The sequence below is a fragment of the Meles meles genome, chromosome 17, assembly GCF_922984935.1.
Source record: "Meles meles chromosome 17, mMelMel3.1 paternal haplotype, whole genome shotgun sequence".
Lineage (NCBI taxonomy): Eukaryota > Metazoa > Chordata > Mammalia > Carnivora > Mustelidae > Meles > Meles meles.
The window spans coordinates 26073044-26086573 of NC_060082.1; the positions used below are offsets into that span (position 1 = coordinate 26073044).

General features: G+C 57.8%; 1 protein-coding gene across 19 annotated transcripts in view; it reads right to left on the minus strand.

Moving 5' to 3' along the window:
- Positions 1 to 13530, minus strand: part of NFASC (neurofascin) — a 179002-nt gene that overhangs the window by 33382 nt on the left and 132090 nt on the right. For 10 of the 19 annotated variants that reach the window (XM_045982432.1, XM_045982434.1, XM_045982435.1 and 7 more), the window contains 12 exons: positions 12515 to 12658; positions 11760 to 11871; positions 11330 to 11496; positions 10497 to 10644; positions 9158 to 9282; positions 8186 to 8230; positions 6847 to 6948; positions 6360 to 6557; positions 5464 to 5534; positions 3993 to 4215; positions 1940 to 2055; positions 83 to 287 (listed from right to left, as the gene is read on the minus strand). In XM_045982432.1, the coding sequence (XP_045838388.1) occupies positions 83 to 287; positions 1940 to 2055; positions 3993 to 4215; positions 5464 to 5534; positions 6360 to 6557; positions 6847 to 6948; positions 8186 to 8230; positions 9158 to 9282; positions 10497 to 10644; positions 11330 to 11496; positions 11760 to 11871; positions 12515 to 12658 (1656 nt within the window). The remainder of the gene's footprint in view (positions 1 to 82; positions 288 to 1939; positions 2056 to 3992; positions 4216 to 5463; positions 5535 to 6359; positions 6558 to 6846; positions 6949 to 8185; positions 8231 to 9157; positions 9283 to 10496; positions 10645 to 11329; positions 11497 to 11759; positions 11872 to 12514; positions 12659 to 13530) is intronic. The other 9 variants (XM_045982436.1, XM_045982446.1, XM_045982445.1 and 6 more) reach the window with 3 other exon arrangements.

Sequence of the window (13530 nt, forward strand, 5' to 3'; positions counted from 1 at the left end):
AGGCCCACCGGGGCTGCTCTGGGCCCAGCTGGCTGCGCTGCCCTTGTCCTGCCCCACCCCCAAGAGCTGCAGCCAGACCTACCTCCTTCCGGGGTGGTGAACTCCTTGGTCTCACTGCGAGGCCCATCGCCTCTCCCATTGACCACGACCATCTCCAGCTTGTAGTTACTGTAGGGGAAGAGGCGGGACACCACGCCACGGGGGCGGTCACCAGGGAAGCTGGCTTGCTGCCTCTTCTGAGACACCCACAGGTTCTTCAGCAAGCTGCTCTCCCTCCAGTAGTAGGCCTTCGGGACAGAGGCGGGCCGGTGAGGGGACGGTCAGGCAGAGCTGGGTTAGTTGTTAGTGGCGCTGGGAGTGACTGGTCTTCCCTTTGCTTGTCACAGGCTCCGAGTCCCGAGTGCCCTGAGCAGCCCCGCCTAGGGCTGGGGGAGCGGCCCGAGAGGCCCCACTCCTCGACCCCTGGCAAGTACGAACTGCTGTCAAACAGGAAACAGGGGTTTGGGGTTCAATCACTTCCTGAGCCACATGGGCTCTCTGGAAAATAGGCAAGTTGGCCAAAGTTTCTGGTAGAAAGACCCCTGATTTCCAAGCCAGGGAACGAGTTGCTCATGGAGTCCATGCCGGAACCACAAACATGGGCCAAGGGTCCGGGCATGGAAAGCTATCTTCTGGGCTCAAAGGCCACATCGCCTGGAGTTGGATTAGTATGGTTTAGCTTGGCAGCAGGCAGGAGTTGAAAAGGAAGGTTACCCCCAGAAGTCTGAATAGGAGAGTTGATTTAATCCTTTGAAGTCAAACGGTTTCTTTTAAAATTGTTTGGAGCCCTTTAGAATGAGCTAGACACACATCCAGGTCAGTGGACACCAGGCTGCCTGGTGGCAAGAGCTTGGATGGGATGGCCTTCGGAAGGCGGCAGGGTTATGGGTAGAGTTGAGAGAGTTTGGGACACGAGGTACAGTTAGCGGTAGGGAAGAAGGCCCAGGTCAGGCTGCCACACCAGCGTCACCTGGGCCTCCAATGGCCAAGGAAGGCAGAAGCCCACACTTTAGAAGGGGACCCAGTAGGAGCTTTAGCCAGAAAAATCTCCGGGCAAGTCGGTTAAGGGTATAAGTGCTGGGGAGGAGCTCATTCAAGTGTACACATCTTCTTGCCTGCCTTCCCCTGCCTACCGCATCCACGGCCCCAGAGAGACGGGTCCCCGCCGTTCTGCCTCCGACTGTCCATCAGCCAACTCTCAGTGACGTCCTAGTCACAGAACCTGCACTAACCCACGCTTACGGCCGCCGTCACCTCCCAGACACGTTTTGAATAAAGCTCCGTGTAAGGGAGAGCCTGGCAGAGCCTGGTTTTCTCTCTCCTCTGCCGGCCTCAGCTCGCCCTTTCCAAGAGGAGAGACACGTGAGCGGAAACTGCCCGCAGGCAGGGGGACCCGGCGGAGCCAAGGGCCTCGGTAACCCGCAGGCCCGGTAATCCGGAGTTGGCTGCGACGCGGGGAAGGTGTTTACACCTTTTGGAGGCTCTGCCTGGGTTTCATGAAACCTGACGGGGTAAGGCAAGCAGCCTGGCAGGGGCCACAAGGAGAGGGGAGGGGTGCAGCTCAGTGGGGCCTCGACGCTTCTCCTAAGACAGTGTGTGCTCGCTGGTGTAGGAGCACAACGGGCCACGAGCGGCGTCCACCCGAACCCGCCGCCCTCTGTGTGACGGTCCGCCGAGCAGTCTCTCAGCCCCGCTGTCACAGGACGCACCTGGGGATACCCACATCATCATTTCCTGGGGGTATTTTTGAACAGCTAACCCGGACATCATCTTGAATCAACTCTGGATCCCACAGCGAGCCCTGGAACCCCTTCCGAGCAGCCTGTGGCCCGCGTCTGCTGGCCCCTTGCCCTGGTTAGAAAGCTGGGTGGTTAGGCCGGGCTGGGAGCTGTTTCCTCACTCGGTACTCCCTGAGTTGGCCCTGCACCGTGTCGGGGTAGACGCGGTTCCACTGCAGGCTGATGGCCGTGCTGTTCAGGACTCGGATTTTAACGTCAGTGGGTGCAGCCCTGGGATCTGCAATGCGTTGGGACAGAGAGCCGGTTAAGCAAACAGGGCTGGCCCCTGGACTCAAGGGGCCCCTCGGACTTGTTCTCAGCTGGCTGGTGCCTCCACTCCACTCTGGTCATGGGTTACTCCAGGAGGCCAGGACTGTTCCAGGAGATTGCCCTTGGGGAGTGGGGGGAAGGCCAGGCCAAGGCTGGGAGAGATCTGCCCACACATTTAGAGGGAGATTATCTGCTATCCTCCCAGCTGAGTAGCCTCCGTTTGCTCCCCCATGCCATGCACTACCCTTCTCCACCTGCTCTGCGTCCCAGCAGGCTGCCCTCTCCGGACTGTGACAGCTGCCCTCCTCCCCCTGTTCACAGGCCCCTGGAGGGGTTTGCTTAATAGGCAAGGCCAATGGGAGACCCCAGGGCAGGAGGAGAGGGAGGTACCAAGTCCTCTGGCCACCTCTCTGTGGGCTGCAGGGCTGCTACACTTTTCTACCCAAGGTTCTACGCCTTTGCTCGTGGGGACGCCCCCGTCCGCTGCTCCTTCAAGGCTCAGAGTGTTATACTGGGGTCCTGCTGTTGCTAGTCCTCTGGGTGGCTCCTGATACCTTGCTGTTTTCCCTCGAACCCCATCCTCATGTTAGAGATAGTGCCCTCTGAGTGACACTCATTTCCCCCTCGGACCCTGCAGGAAATGTGAGCCACAGGCTGAAGAAGCCCTAACCTCGTTCAGGAGGGGATTCTGATGCTTGACCCCCCGAAAAGGGAGACCCGCGCTCCCCGTTCGCCGCACTCTGCTGCAGGCGCAGCTCTGCCCCGCCCCTCTGGCCAGTAGAGCACAAGCGGAGGGGGGCTGGCGGGTGCCGTGGGAACTGTGGGCAGGCCCACGAAGTCCACGACTAGCACTACTGGTTCCATACTCACCAGCCGGTAGTTCCTGCCAGTCTCCTGTCTGGACGTGTCTGCCACCACGAGACAAGGAGCAGGGTGGACAGTCTGCTGATACTATCCACTTATGCCCGAGTGGGTGCAGTCCATAATCACCTCCAGGGAAGTGGTGCACGGGTTCTGCCTCACTTCCTCCCACCTGACTGTCATGCACAACATGGGCCCTACTCTTGACCCCAGCAGTGGGGTCCCCAAGATTCTCCTCCTCCCTTCCTTCTGCCCTCCTCTCCACCTACCTACGTGATCTTTTCTCGGATCACCCTGATCGGGAGGGGCTCCCCGACCCCCTGCTCTGCTCAGCAGCCTACTGAATTACTGTGCGGGATACAGGAAGGCCACTGCCATCTTCAAAGCCAGGGATATACTTCTACATACATGCCCAGAATCTTGTTGATTTACCAAGCCTCGCCTCCAAAGAACCCTTTGCATGCTCAGTTCCAAGGGTTAAGAGCAACACTGGGATGCCAGCAGGTAACTGGTCTGGGTCATTCCAGTCTGGGGTTCTGGAGACCTCTATTTCTCAAGGTTTCCCCTGGGGTGCCAGGGAGGAATCTAGCCTGTGGCCCTGCTTCCTTTGGAGGAGTCTGATTGTGGCTCTTTGGGAGGGAGAGTCCTGGAGTCTTGGCACTAGCAAGAGTTGACATTCAGGTAGACTAGAAGGCCTGGCTTCTCTTTTCAAGTCTGACATTTGCTATTGAGTAATATTGACAACGGTTTTCCCTTGCAGGGCCTCAGTGTTCACATCCGTGAAATGGGAGTATTGGACTAGCTGATGATGTTAGGTAATTCTAACTACCACTTGGGTGGTGATGACATTTTGGCTCCCGACATTATCAGGGGCCTGTCTGCCTGAGGTCACCATAGGGAAATTCTCTTTCCTGGGAACCGGCAGTCCTCCCAGGATGTTCTTGGCAGTCCCATGACCCACCCCAAGGTTCCTGGGCTATGAGGCTGGCTGTGCGCAGCCCGGCTGGGCGGATCCTGGCTGGGGGGGTTGGGGAGGGTACTCACAATCTTCCCCGGAGTAACCGATGACAGTGTCTGGCTCAGGGCCCTTCCCAAAGTCATTTTCAGCCTGGACTCGGATCTCATAGGGCACGTAGACGGGTGTCTGCCCCACCACGTAGCGGGAGCCCCAGACTGTGACATTGTTCCACGACTCTCGAGTTTCTCTCCGCCGCCACTTGACGATGTAGCGCAGGTTGGGGCCAAAGGCGGAGGTGGCGTTCATGGGCTGAGCAGGGAGAGATGGAGGGTAGGGGTGGAGCCCAGACACCTGCAGCCTGCAACCTGCCCCGGTCTGCCCAGCACTACCCCCTTGTGGCAGTGGAAGAGCAGGCCACCCTCATGCTGAGTCCTCCCGAGTTCAGCAGCATGTAGATTTTCTGTGACAGTCTTCACCCGAGACCTAGTCTCTCTGAGTCCCAGAGCCACCCATGTTTGCAAGTGCATAGGAAGCCAAAGATTTATTTTCAACAGGACTCTCCTGTGACCGATCGGTAAGCAGAACAAAACAAGAAAATCACAGAATATTCTTTGATGTTGGAGAGAGATGAGATTTGGTTTAGCCACAGCATGCCAGCTGCCAATGAACTCAAAATTACAGAACTGGCTTGGGTTCTGCTGAATCCATGTGTGACTATCCTGTCCTGCCCAACAGCTAAGGGTGGGTACAACTCTGTTCTTTATTTCCTAAGGGCCTGGCACAGGAATCAGTCCCCTCCAGAGCCGTAGACCAGGAGCCGGTCCTTGTAAGGGCCTGAAGATGAGTCCTAGTGTTTTGGATCTGGGCTCGGCCCAGCTGCCTAGGCTGCTGTGAGATTGGGCCCCCAGAAGATGGGGACAGCCATGATCTCACACGCTGTATCTCCCTGCTTCTGCCACTCCTGGAGACAGCACAGAAATGTTAATATTTCCATGGCAGAATGTGCATCTCTCAGACTTGGAATTGGTTTTGGAAAAAAGTCATTTTGAGACCACAAATCCCAATTCTGGTTTGGAAAACAGTCAGAGAGAGATCCAAGATGAAGATGGGATTTTTTTTCAATCCTGGCCTGGAGAGATGATTTTATGTCCTCTCGTTCCTTCCTGGACTAAAAGAAAGCCTGCACTCAAAGCAGCTTGGGGGCCGGTATCCCCTGCACCCCGACCATCTCCAGTCGGAGGACCCCAGGACACAGCAACACAAGGCACCGATGTTTAGGCTAAATCTTTTCTACACCCTCCTTCTCCTAGAGAAGTCCATTTTCGTTTGCTGGTACTCTCTCTGATTTTGCCAGACTAGCTGCCTATGTTCCTTGGTCACCTCTGCTCCTGTCTCCAGTCTGAAATCTTGCTCTTAGACAATGCTCCTGTTTGGGCCATGCATGTCCAGTCCAGAGAGCAGCCTTGGGGCCTCAGGCGTATACAGAGCAAAAGGGCTACCAGCGCTCAAGGTCAAGAGAGTGGGCCCATCGGGAGGTGGGCTGGGAGGGACCCTTACCGTCCACGTGATCTCCATGTTGTTCTTCCTGGTGCCTTCTCCCTTCACGTCGGCAGGATTGGACTCAGGGGCTGGAACCCAAGGCGGGTGCAAAGTTCAAGTCCAAGTTTAAGTGCATTACCAGGGCCTCTCTCCCTCCCAGCCGACCAGCCCCTCCCTTCTGCGGCCGTCCTTCCTCAGCATCTCTCTGTACACCGACCCACAGGCAACTGAACTCACTCCGTGGTTTTCTCCTGAGGAGGACGTGCCTTCCTAGCTGAGACTGAACGTCCCCCACCCCCACCAAGCAGGGCTAACTTCTTTTGAGTTTTAATCCCTCACTAGACAGCATTTATCACAAGGCTTTCCGCACTTTGGATGGTCCCAACAGCCAACGCAATGTGGATTATCCCCTTCCTGGATTATCCACTAAGTAAGTTTAATACCAGGCTGGCTTATCCCTGGCATTCAGCATTTTGGGGGAGCAGCACCACTCGCAATGAGCTGGCATATTTTCAGAAATCTAAATTACCCAAGAGTGATGGGGAAAGAAATCTGAGATAACATCAGACTATGTATTTCTAAGGCAAATCTTTGCCGTAGCGTTTCCCTTTACAGCAGACGATCCAGAATTATTAAGGATATTAGTAATAACAACTGCAGTGAGCATTTACTGGGCGCTTATGATATGCCAGACATCGTAGTAGGTTCCCAGACTGTATCTCCAGACCCAAGCCTCCCAACGGCCCGGGGACAGAGGCAGTGTTGCTGTCATTCCCTGTCTCAAAGCTCAGGAAGTCCAGCCTCGGAGAGGTTAAATGGCCCACCACGGTCACGTGGTCAGGAACTGGGGGGACTCAGTGGGGCCTCAGGGCAGCTGGGCTTAGCGCCTTGGCTGTCAGCCCTCGGGTACTCACGCGCCCCGCTGGTCCGGTAGCGCTCGGAGGGGAGGCTGGGGTGGCTGCTGCCCACCTCGTTGATGGCAATGACCCGGAACTGGTAATTGACATATGGGGACAGCTGGAGGACGGCAGAGTTGACACTGCCCGGGAACTTGGAATGGTCGTGCCAGACCCCAGGCTGGAACTGATCCTCTTCGAACTGGACGACGTAGTCTGAGTAGGTAAGGAAGACAGCGCTGTTTGGGAGCTGAGGTAGCGGACTTCTGTGACGTACTCCTGCATGGTTCCTACTAGTCTTTACATTCTCCCTTGGGGAGACAAAGACACGAGAATTCCCCCCCAGACACTGAGAGGGGAGGCCTCCATGTGCTCCGCGAATAGTCAAGAGCACGCATCAGGTTAAGGGGGAAGCGGGACCAGAAACCAGGGTTCCAGCTGCTACCAGAAACCAGGCTGCCATCCCTCCCTCTTTTCCGGATTAGAGCGCAGGGCCCTGGCTGACCTGTGATGGGGCTGTTGTTGTCGTCCCCTGGGATCCAGGTCAGCCTCACACTCCTCTCGGCCAGGTCTGTGAGCTCCAGGTCCCGGGGTCGGTCTGGCCGTCCTGGCAGCAGAGGAAGAAGACACCACGCGGGACTCCCCAGTTAGAGCCGGCCCGTCCCTACACTGGCCCCGATCCTGGACACTGTCCTATGACAGGTCCCAGACGGGCCGAGGTCAGCACCCGCAGGAACCAGCCCTGGCCTCCCTGGAACAGTCAGCCCAGGGCCCACCCCAGTTCCTCTTCCTGGGCCGAGGAAGAACAAAGAGGAGACTTCAATTTCCACCACCTCAAAAAATCATCAAAGGACGCAGGGCACAGAGAGAACTGGGACCAACCCATCCCATGTCTGTGGCTATTCTTAGGGGGTGAGCGTTTGGAAAATGCTGCCCTTCCATGAGACCCATGCTGGCCACCTGTAGGGAAACTGGGGAGGAAGTGTGGGATCCGGTCTCATTTTCTCAGGATAATTACCTTCTACTCTGCGTGCCAAGGCTTTGAGGGGGCAGGGGCTCAGTGGGGTGTTGGGAGAGCTGAGCAAGGCGGACCGGTTAGGAGCGTGGGAGGGACAAAGGTAGAGGACCGGGCGAGGGTGGAAGCAGGGACTTAGTCCAGAGCTTCGGTGATGGACAGCAGGACAGAGGAGCCCTAGCAAGCCTCCAAACGGGGCTGGGGACAGCACTTTTGGGGGATCCGGTCTCACTGGACTTCCTCAGTGACTGCCAGGGCCACCCTGGCCTGGGGACACCCTCAGCGCTGCTGGTGGGATATGCGGGATGTTTCCCCATCCTGGTTGCTCGGGCCAGTTAGCTCAGTGCTCTGGCTGGTTACTAGAAGCATCGGGAAGGCGGTCACGGGAGCCCACGTTTGTGTACGCGTGCACGCGTGTGGATGCCGGCTGTGAATGGGTGTGCCGCCACAGACGGGGCTGCAGACAAGCCGGGCCTCAGGCAATCTGAAGAGAGGGCTTTCCCAGCTGCCCCCTCCGTGCTTCTGAGGCCGAAGCTGGGGGAGAGAACAGGCCCCCACCAGGAAGTGCTGAGTGTGGCCGGAAGGAAGGCATGGGGAGGAATAGCAGCCGAGGACTTTGGAGCCCCACCTAGGAAAGGTGCAGGAAGCCGGGAGTGGGGTGGTGGCTGGGCTGTGAGGAGAGGGGCGGGGCCCTTGAAAGGCATGGGAACTGGCAGCGAGCAGCCTCCCCCTGGCACATCCTGTGCTGTGACACCTTCCTCCTCAGGTCCCACCCTCCCTGCTACCTGGACGGGGCTCTGGCTGGGGTCCTGTGATTAGTACAAATTACCTTTGGGCAGGGCCGCCAAATGGTTAGTTGGAGTGGCCTGATCAGCTGCAAGGTAAGATGGGTTATCCAGGTTAGCAAGTTATCTGGGGTTGCAGGTATTCTAGAAGGATGGGAGTAGGTGGCCAAAGGTTGAACAGCCACCCTGGGTGGAGGTGTTCTGGGCACAACTTCACCTTCGCTTCCATGGAGAACCCCCCCCACCCCCCATGCTTCCTTTGCAGCTGGCGCTTGTCTCCTTCCCATCCCAATGCCCCCATGAGCCTGGGACCGCCATCCCCAGCGACTGCGAGTCACCGCCACCAAAGGGACAGAGCACACCAACAGTAACGGCAATATGATGCCCGAGAGAGGACAGAGGTGAGGAGGGGACACCCGGGCATGTGCTTCCCTGGATGCGGAGGTGATCTTCCCCTGGGGTTGAGGTTGGCTCCATATTTACAGTCTGGCCTAGACACGAGGCGGGACATGATGGAATTGGTTTGCTAAATGCAGGACGCCCTACAGAATCCCATCAGGAGACAGGTGCAAGGTGGGAGGGGGAGGGAGGCTGGCTGAAGGTGTTGGTGGGACCAACTCAAAACGCAATCTGCCTTCAAAGATGCATTGTTTTAACTGGGTAGAGAGGTCAAAATGATCACAAGATCATTTTGTGACAGTGACATTTTTTGACTGTGTCTAAAAAAAATTTGTCCTCTGTCCACCTTCTGCCCACCTTCCCTCTCTCGTTCAGGCATCCAACCATTGAGGATTTGGGTGAGTTAATGATTCCCCTTGGAGGTAAGGTGCCTGGCACAGCTTGCTCGGAAAGGAGCGCCTTCCTAACCCTTAGATCAGAGGGAGGAGATCACTGTGTCTGCCCAGCCCGCTGACCGCAGACAATGGCCTGGGACCTGCCCAGGCCCCACCGCTTCTCTGGGATAGGGAAGGGGTGGGGTGGGGGAGGGTCAGAGCGCGTGTGAGCAAGGCTGTTACCTAGCACAGTGAGGTAGGCCTTGGCCAGGTCCTGGTCCAGCTCAGTGCTGGCAACACAGGTGTAACTGCCCTGGTCCCGCTCGGCCACGCCGAAGATGGTCAGGGAGTCGTCTTCCTTCTTCATCCTGCAAGCGCCCCAGGAGGGGTGGGGAGGAGGGTGAGTGGGCGGATAGCAGGGGAGTGGGGAGCTCTGCGCCCTGCCTGCTGTCTCCCTGGAATGGGGACGGAGGGTGAGAGGGGAGCATCACAGGCTGGGCTGGGCAGCCACAGCCCCTGGCAGGGGACAGGAGGCTCCCTCCCATGGTCTTCACCATTACCTGGAGCTCTTCAGTGCTCGACGGAGGGGAAAAGGCAAGTGGGTGAAGCAGAAGTGGCTCTGACCCATGTTCGTGTCCTCGCACTCTCCAGTGTCTACTCTCTGTGCCTTTCGTACGCTGTGCCCCACTCCCAAATGAGGGTACAGTTATTCCCCTCCCCAAAGGCAGGCTGGCATCCCTCCCCTTCCCCTACTTCCAGCTCTCCCTTCAGCCCAGGCCGGTCTGTGCACCCAGGCTCGGGCCAGGTGTCCTGGGCTCCTCTGCACTGTCTCCTGCAGAGGGAGGTGGGCGCCACAGAGCAGGGTGGGCTGTGAAAGCTGTGGGCGCCCGCTGAGTGCGGATGCCTGTACCTGCCTGTCAGGTACGCCCCTGCAAAAGCCAGGTGATCGTGCTGCTCCCTAGGCCTGACCCTGCACCACCAACCCTCCCTCAGATGTTAGGGGCTGCGACAAAGAGTCTTGCGGAGGGAGCGGCTCAGACCAGTCCTCGCCATCACAGACTGCACATTACAGATACCTGTCGGGACTTTTAGACACTGTCAATGCCTCCCCGCCCCACACACCACTTGAATCTGGACCCGGAAGGCTGGTGTGGTCTAGTAAAAGGGTCCCAGGTGCCTATGGGCTGAGACACCCCACTAACACCCTAGCGGCGGGCAGCTCGGGACAGCCCTGCCCTCTGCTGGACAACAGGGGCACTGCAAGCGGGGCTGAGGACGGAGCGCAAGGGGACCTCAAAGCAGAAGAGGAAGGGAGGAGGAGTGAGTAGGAGGGGAGAGGGGGAGAGAAGGAGGGATGAGAGAAAGGAGTGGGGAAAAGGAGAGTGAGATAGAAGAGGAGGAGAGAGGCAGAGAGCACACGGGACGGGGGAGCCACTGGCACAGCCACCCCGCCCCCAGCAGCAGTTCTGGGGGACACGCAGGATGCAGCTCCTTATCCCCGGGTTCCCTCAGTGTGTCGAGGGCAAGGAGGAAGAAAACGGGCCCAGACTCCACCAGAAAGAGAGAAGGAAGGAGCAGAAACCTGTTTCCGATGTAGAGAGGCTCATCATCCTTTAGCCAGGAGACCGTGAGCTTCAGGGAGGGGTCGTGCTTCACCCGACATTCCAGCTGCACCGTGGTGCCCCGTTTGACCACCTGGTCCTCAGGCATCCGGAAGATCCTGGTGGGGTCTGTGGGGAAGCCAAGGGAGCTCGTCACTGGCGTGGCCTCTGCACACCACCCCATGTGGCCACACGGCGTGACACGCATGAAAGGTTAGATGGACCACGGAAGACGGCAGAGATAACGTTCAGTTATATGAAAGGTCGGGGGGGGGGGTGGGCGCCATTCCAAGGAGGAAACAAGTCCTTTGTCTCTGGTTTGGAAACCTGTGATGACTTCCTGGGGTGGTAGTGGGGTGTTGGTGGGGGTCTCACTCTTCCCTTTTTTTTTTTTTTAAAGATTTAATTTATTTATTTGACAGAGAAAGACAGCCAGAAAGGGAACCCAAGCAGGGGGAGTGGGAGAGAGAGAAGCAGGCTCCCCACCAAGCAGGGTCCCCGACGTGGGGCTCGATCTCAGGACCTTAGGATCATGACCTGAGCCGAAGGTAGACGCTTATTGACTGAGCCACCCAGGTGCTCCAGGCTTCCCTTTCTAATCCCGCATGGTCCGGCTGGACAGGACCCTGCCCTTCCAGCACGCACGCCAGCTGGAAGCCCTGTGAGGACACAGAGGTCCACAGGGAGGGCTCCATTAGGGAGTCAACAGGACAAGCAGCGAGTTGTCAAAGGGAATGGCGTGTGGGAATCACTTCGAAGAGATGGCTTCCTTGGCTGCCCCAACCTGCCCTCTCCCTACCAACCTCTCCTTTACCTTTGACCTCCAGGCGGACCTGGTTTTCAGCTTTGCCCAGGATGTTGGTGGCGACACAGGTGTAGATGCCTTGGTCCTCTTTGCGGATCATCTTGATTTCCAGACTGCCGTTCTCATAGACGTGGTAGTTCCCACCATCCAGGTTACTCCCCTGCCCGTTCTTAAACCTCACGACAGAGCAGCGGAACACACAGCACACTGAGAGGGCCGGCCCCGCGGGCAGGGGTCTGCCTCCCACTGCTGGGTGGCCCTGGCAAGTCTCTGGCCTTCTCTGAGCTTCAGTTTCCGTCTCTGCACATTAAGGGGGGCTGACCTCAATGATCGGTCCACTTCCTCCCCATTCGGACCCCATAAGGTTGCCTGGTCTCACTGAATACCAATTTTGGGCCGAGGACCCCCCGGGCGCGTGGCCTGGTCTCCTGGAACTTACCATCGGAGTGTGGGGATGGGGGACCCAAAGAACGGGCAGTCCAGCCGTGTCCGGTTATACAGGATCACCCTAATGAGCTGGTTCCGGGGAGACAGCATCCGGGGTGGCACGTCTGCAATTCCCGGAGAACGGATCTTGGCTTGGGGGACCTACCTCCGCCGGTCCCCACCCCCCAGGTGCTCCATGTGCCCCAGCAGCGCAGCAGCATTCCAGGAGCCCTCCCTACCACCCCCCAATCCTTCCCCCATCAACCTCCCTCCTTTAAGAAGCCTCCCAGGGTTAGGGGAGGGAAGAGGAAGCTCATCCCTCTGCCCTCAACCTACCCTGTGTGCAATCCAGCTTTTGCAAAGGGTCTCCCCAGATTACACAGCAGCTACTGACCTGCCCCTCCCCACCCCAGCACAGCTCCTAGTTGCCCCTGCCCTCCTGCTGATCTAGGAGTGACCCCAGTACTCAGAACCACCTCCTGCCCTGGGGCACTGAGAATACAGGCAAAGTTGGCCTGGATGCGCCCGAGGGGGTGAGACGGGCCCCTCCCCCTCATCTGGAGACGTGATCCTAGCAAGGAACTGACCGTCAGCACGCCCAGCTCCATGGATCTGAAGTTCCCCATCCTCCCCGGCAAATTCATCTTCCGTCTCCATGCTCCCTCCATCCCAGGCCCTCTGATCCCATGCAGCCGAGGGGAAGGTGGGCCCACGATAGGGGCAAGCCCTGGGGAGGCTGCCCCGAGGGCGAGGGAGGGGTGTGCTCACCCAGCACGCTGACGAAGGCGTTGGCCAGCAGGTAGCCGTGCTCGTTGGACGTGTTGCACTGGTACACCGCCCTGCTGCTGATCTGGGTGTCCCGGAAGATGATGGTGTCCCCGGCCACCTCACGGTTTGGGTTGGGTGGTGCCGCTGCAGACAGGAAAGACGCGCCTCGTGAGAAACGGGAAGGGCAGGTGGAGGGCTCTTGAGGCTCTGGCCAGGGCTCCCTACAATGACTGGGGTGTTGTGGAAGAAGCAGCCCTGGGTGGCCCCTAGGAGACGCGGCTTCTGGCTCCACTGCTGCCTGGTGTGACCTCGGGCCCATCGTCAAACCCACTGGGGCTGCTTTCTCAGCCTGTCCGATGGGACTGAATCCCTGCTGGACCTGCGCGAGAGCAGGGCAGATGCGGTTGAGAGCATGAGCCGTAGAAACAGAAAGGGGTTTGCATTCCCACCACATCACCTGCCAGCGTCATTCAGCTCCTCTGAGCAGCATCCTTGTGTGCAGAGTGGGGATGATGTACCACCTTGCGGGGTTCCTATGAGGATAACCTGAGATTTTATTACATGTCTAAAGTCATCAGCAGGGGCGCCTGGGTGGCTCGGTCAGTTGAGCATCTGCCTTCGGCTTGGGTCTTGATCCCTGGGCCCTGGGATCAAGCCCCGCATCGGGCTCCTTGCTCAGCAGGGAGCCTGCTTCTCCTTCTCCCTCTGCTCCTTCCCCCTGCTCACTCTCTGTCCTGCTCTCTCTCAAGTAAATAAATAAAATCTTAAAAAAAAAAAAACCTCATCAGCAGAAGCCCAGCACACACTGATTACTACTGTTGTTATTATTTTAATACACTTTGCATATACTTAAAGGTTTTGAAAAGGACAAAGGGATATACAACTGGATGAGACCTACCCCCTTCCCATCCTCGGAGCAGAGCATTCTGCAAACATTCACATAGGCCCATGAGCCAATGCCTGTCAAGACTGAGTCCTTAAATTTGCCAAAGCTACCTGATCGTCCTGAAAAATGT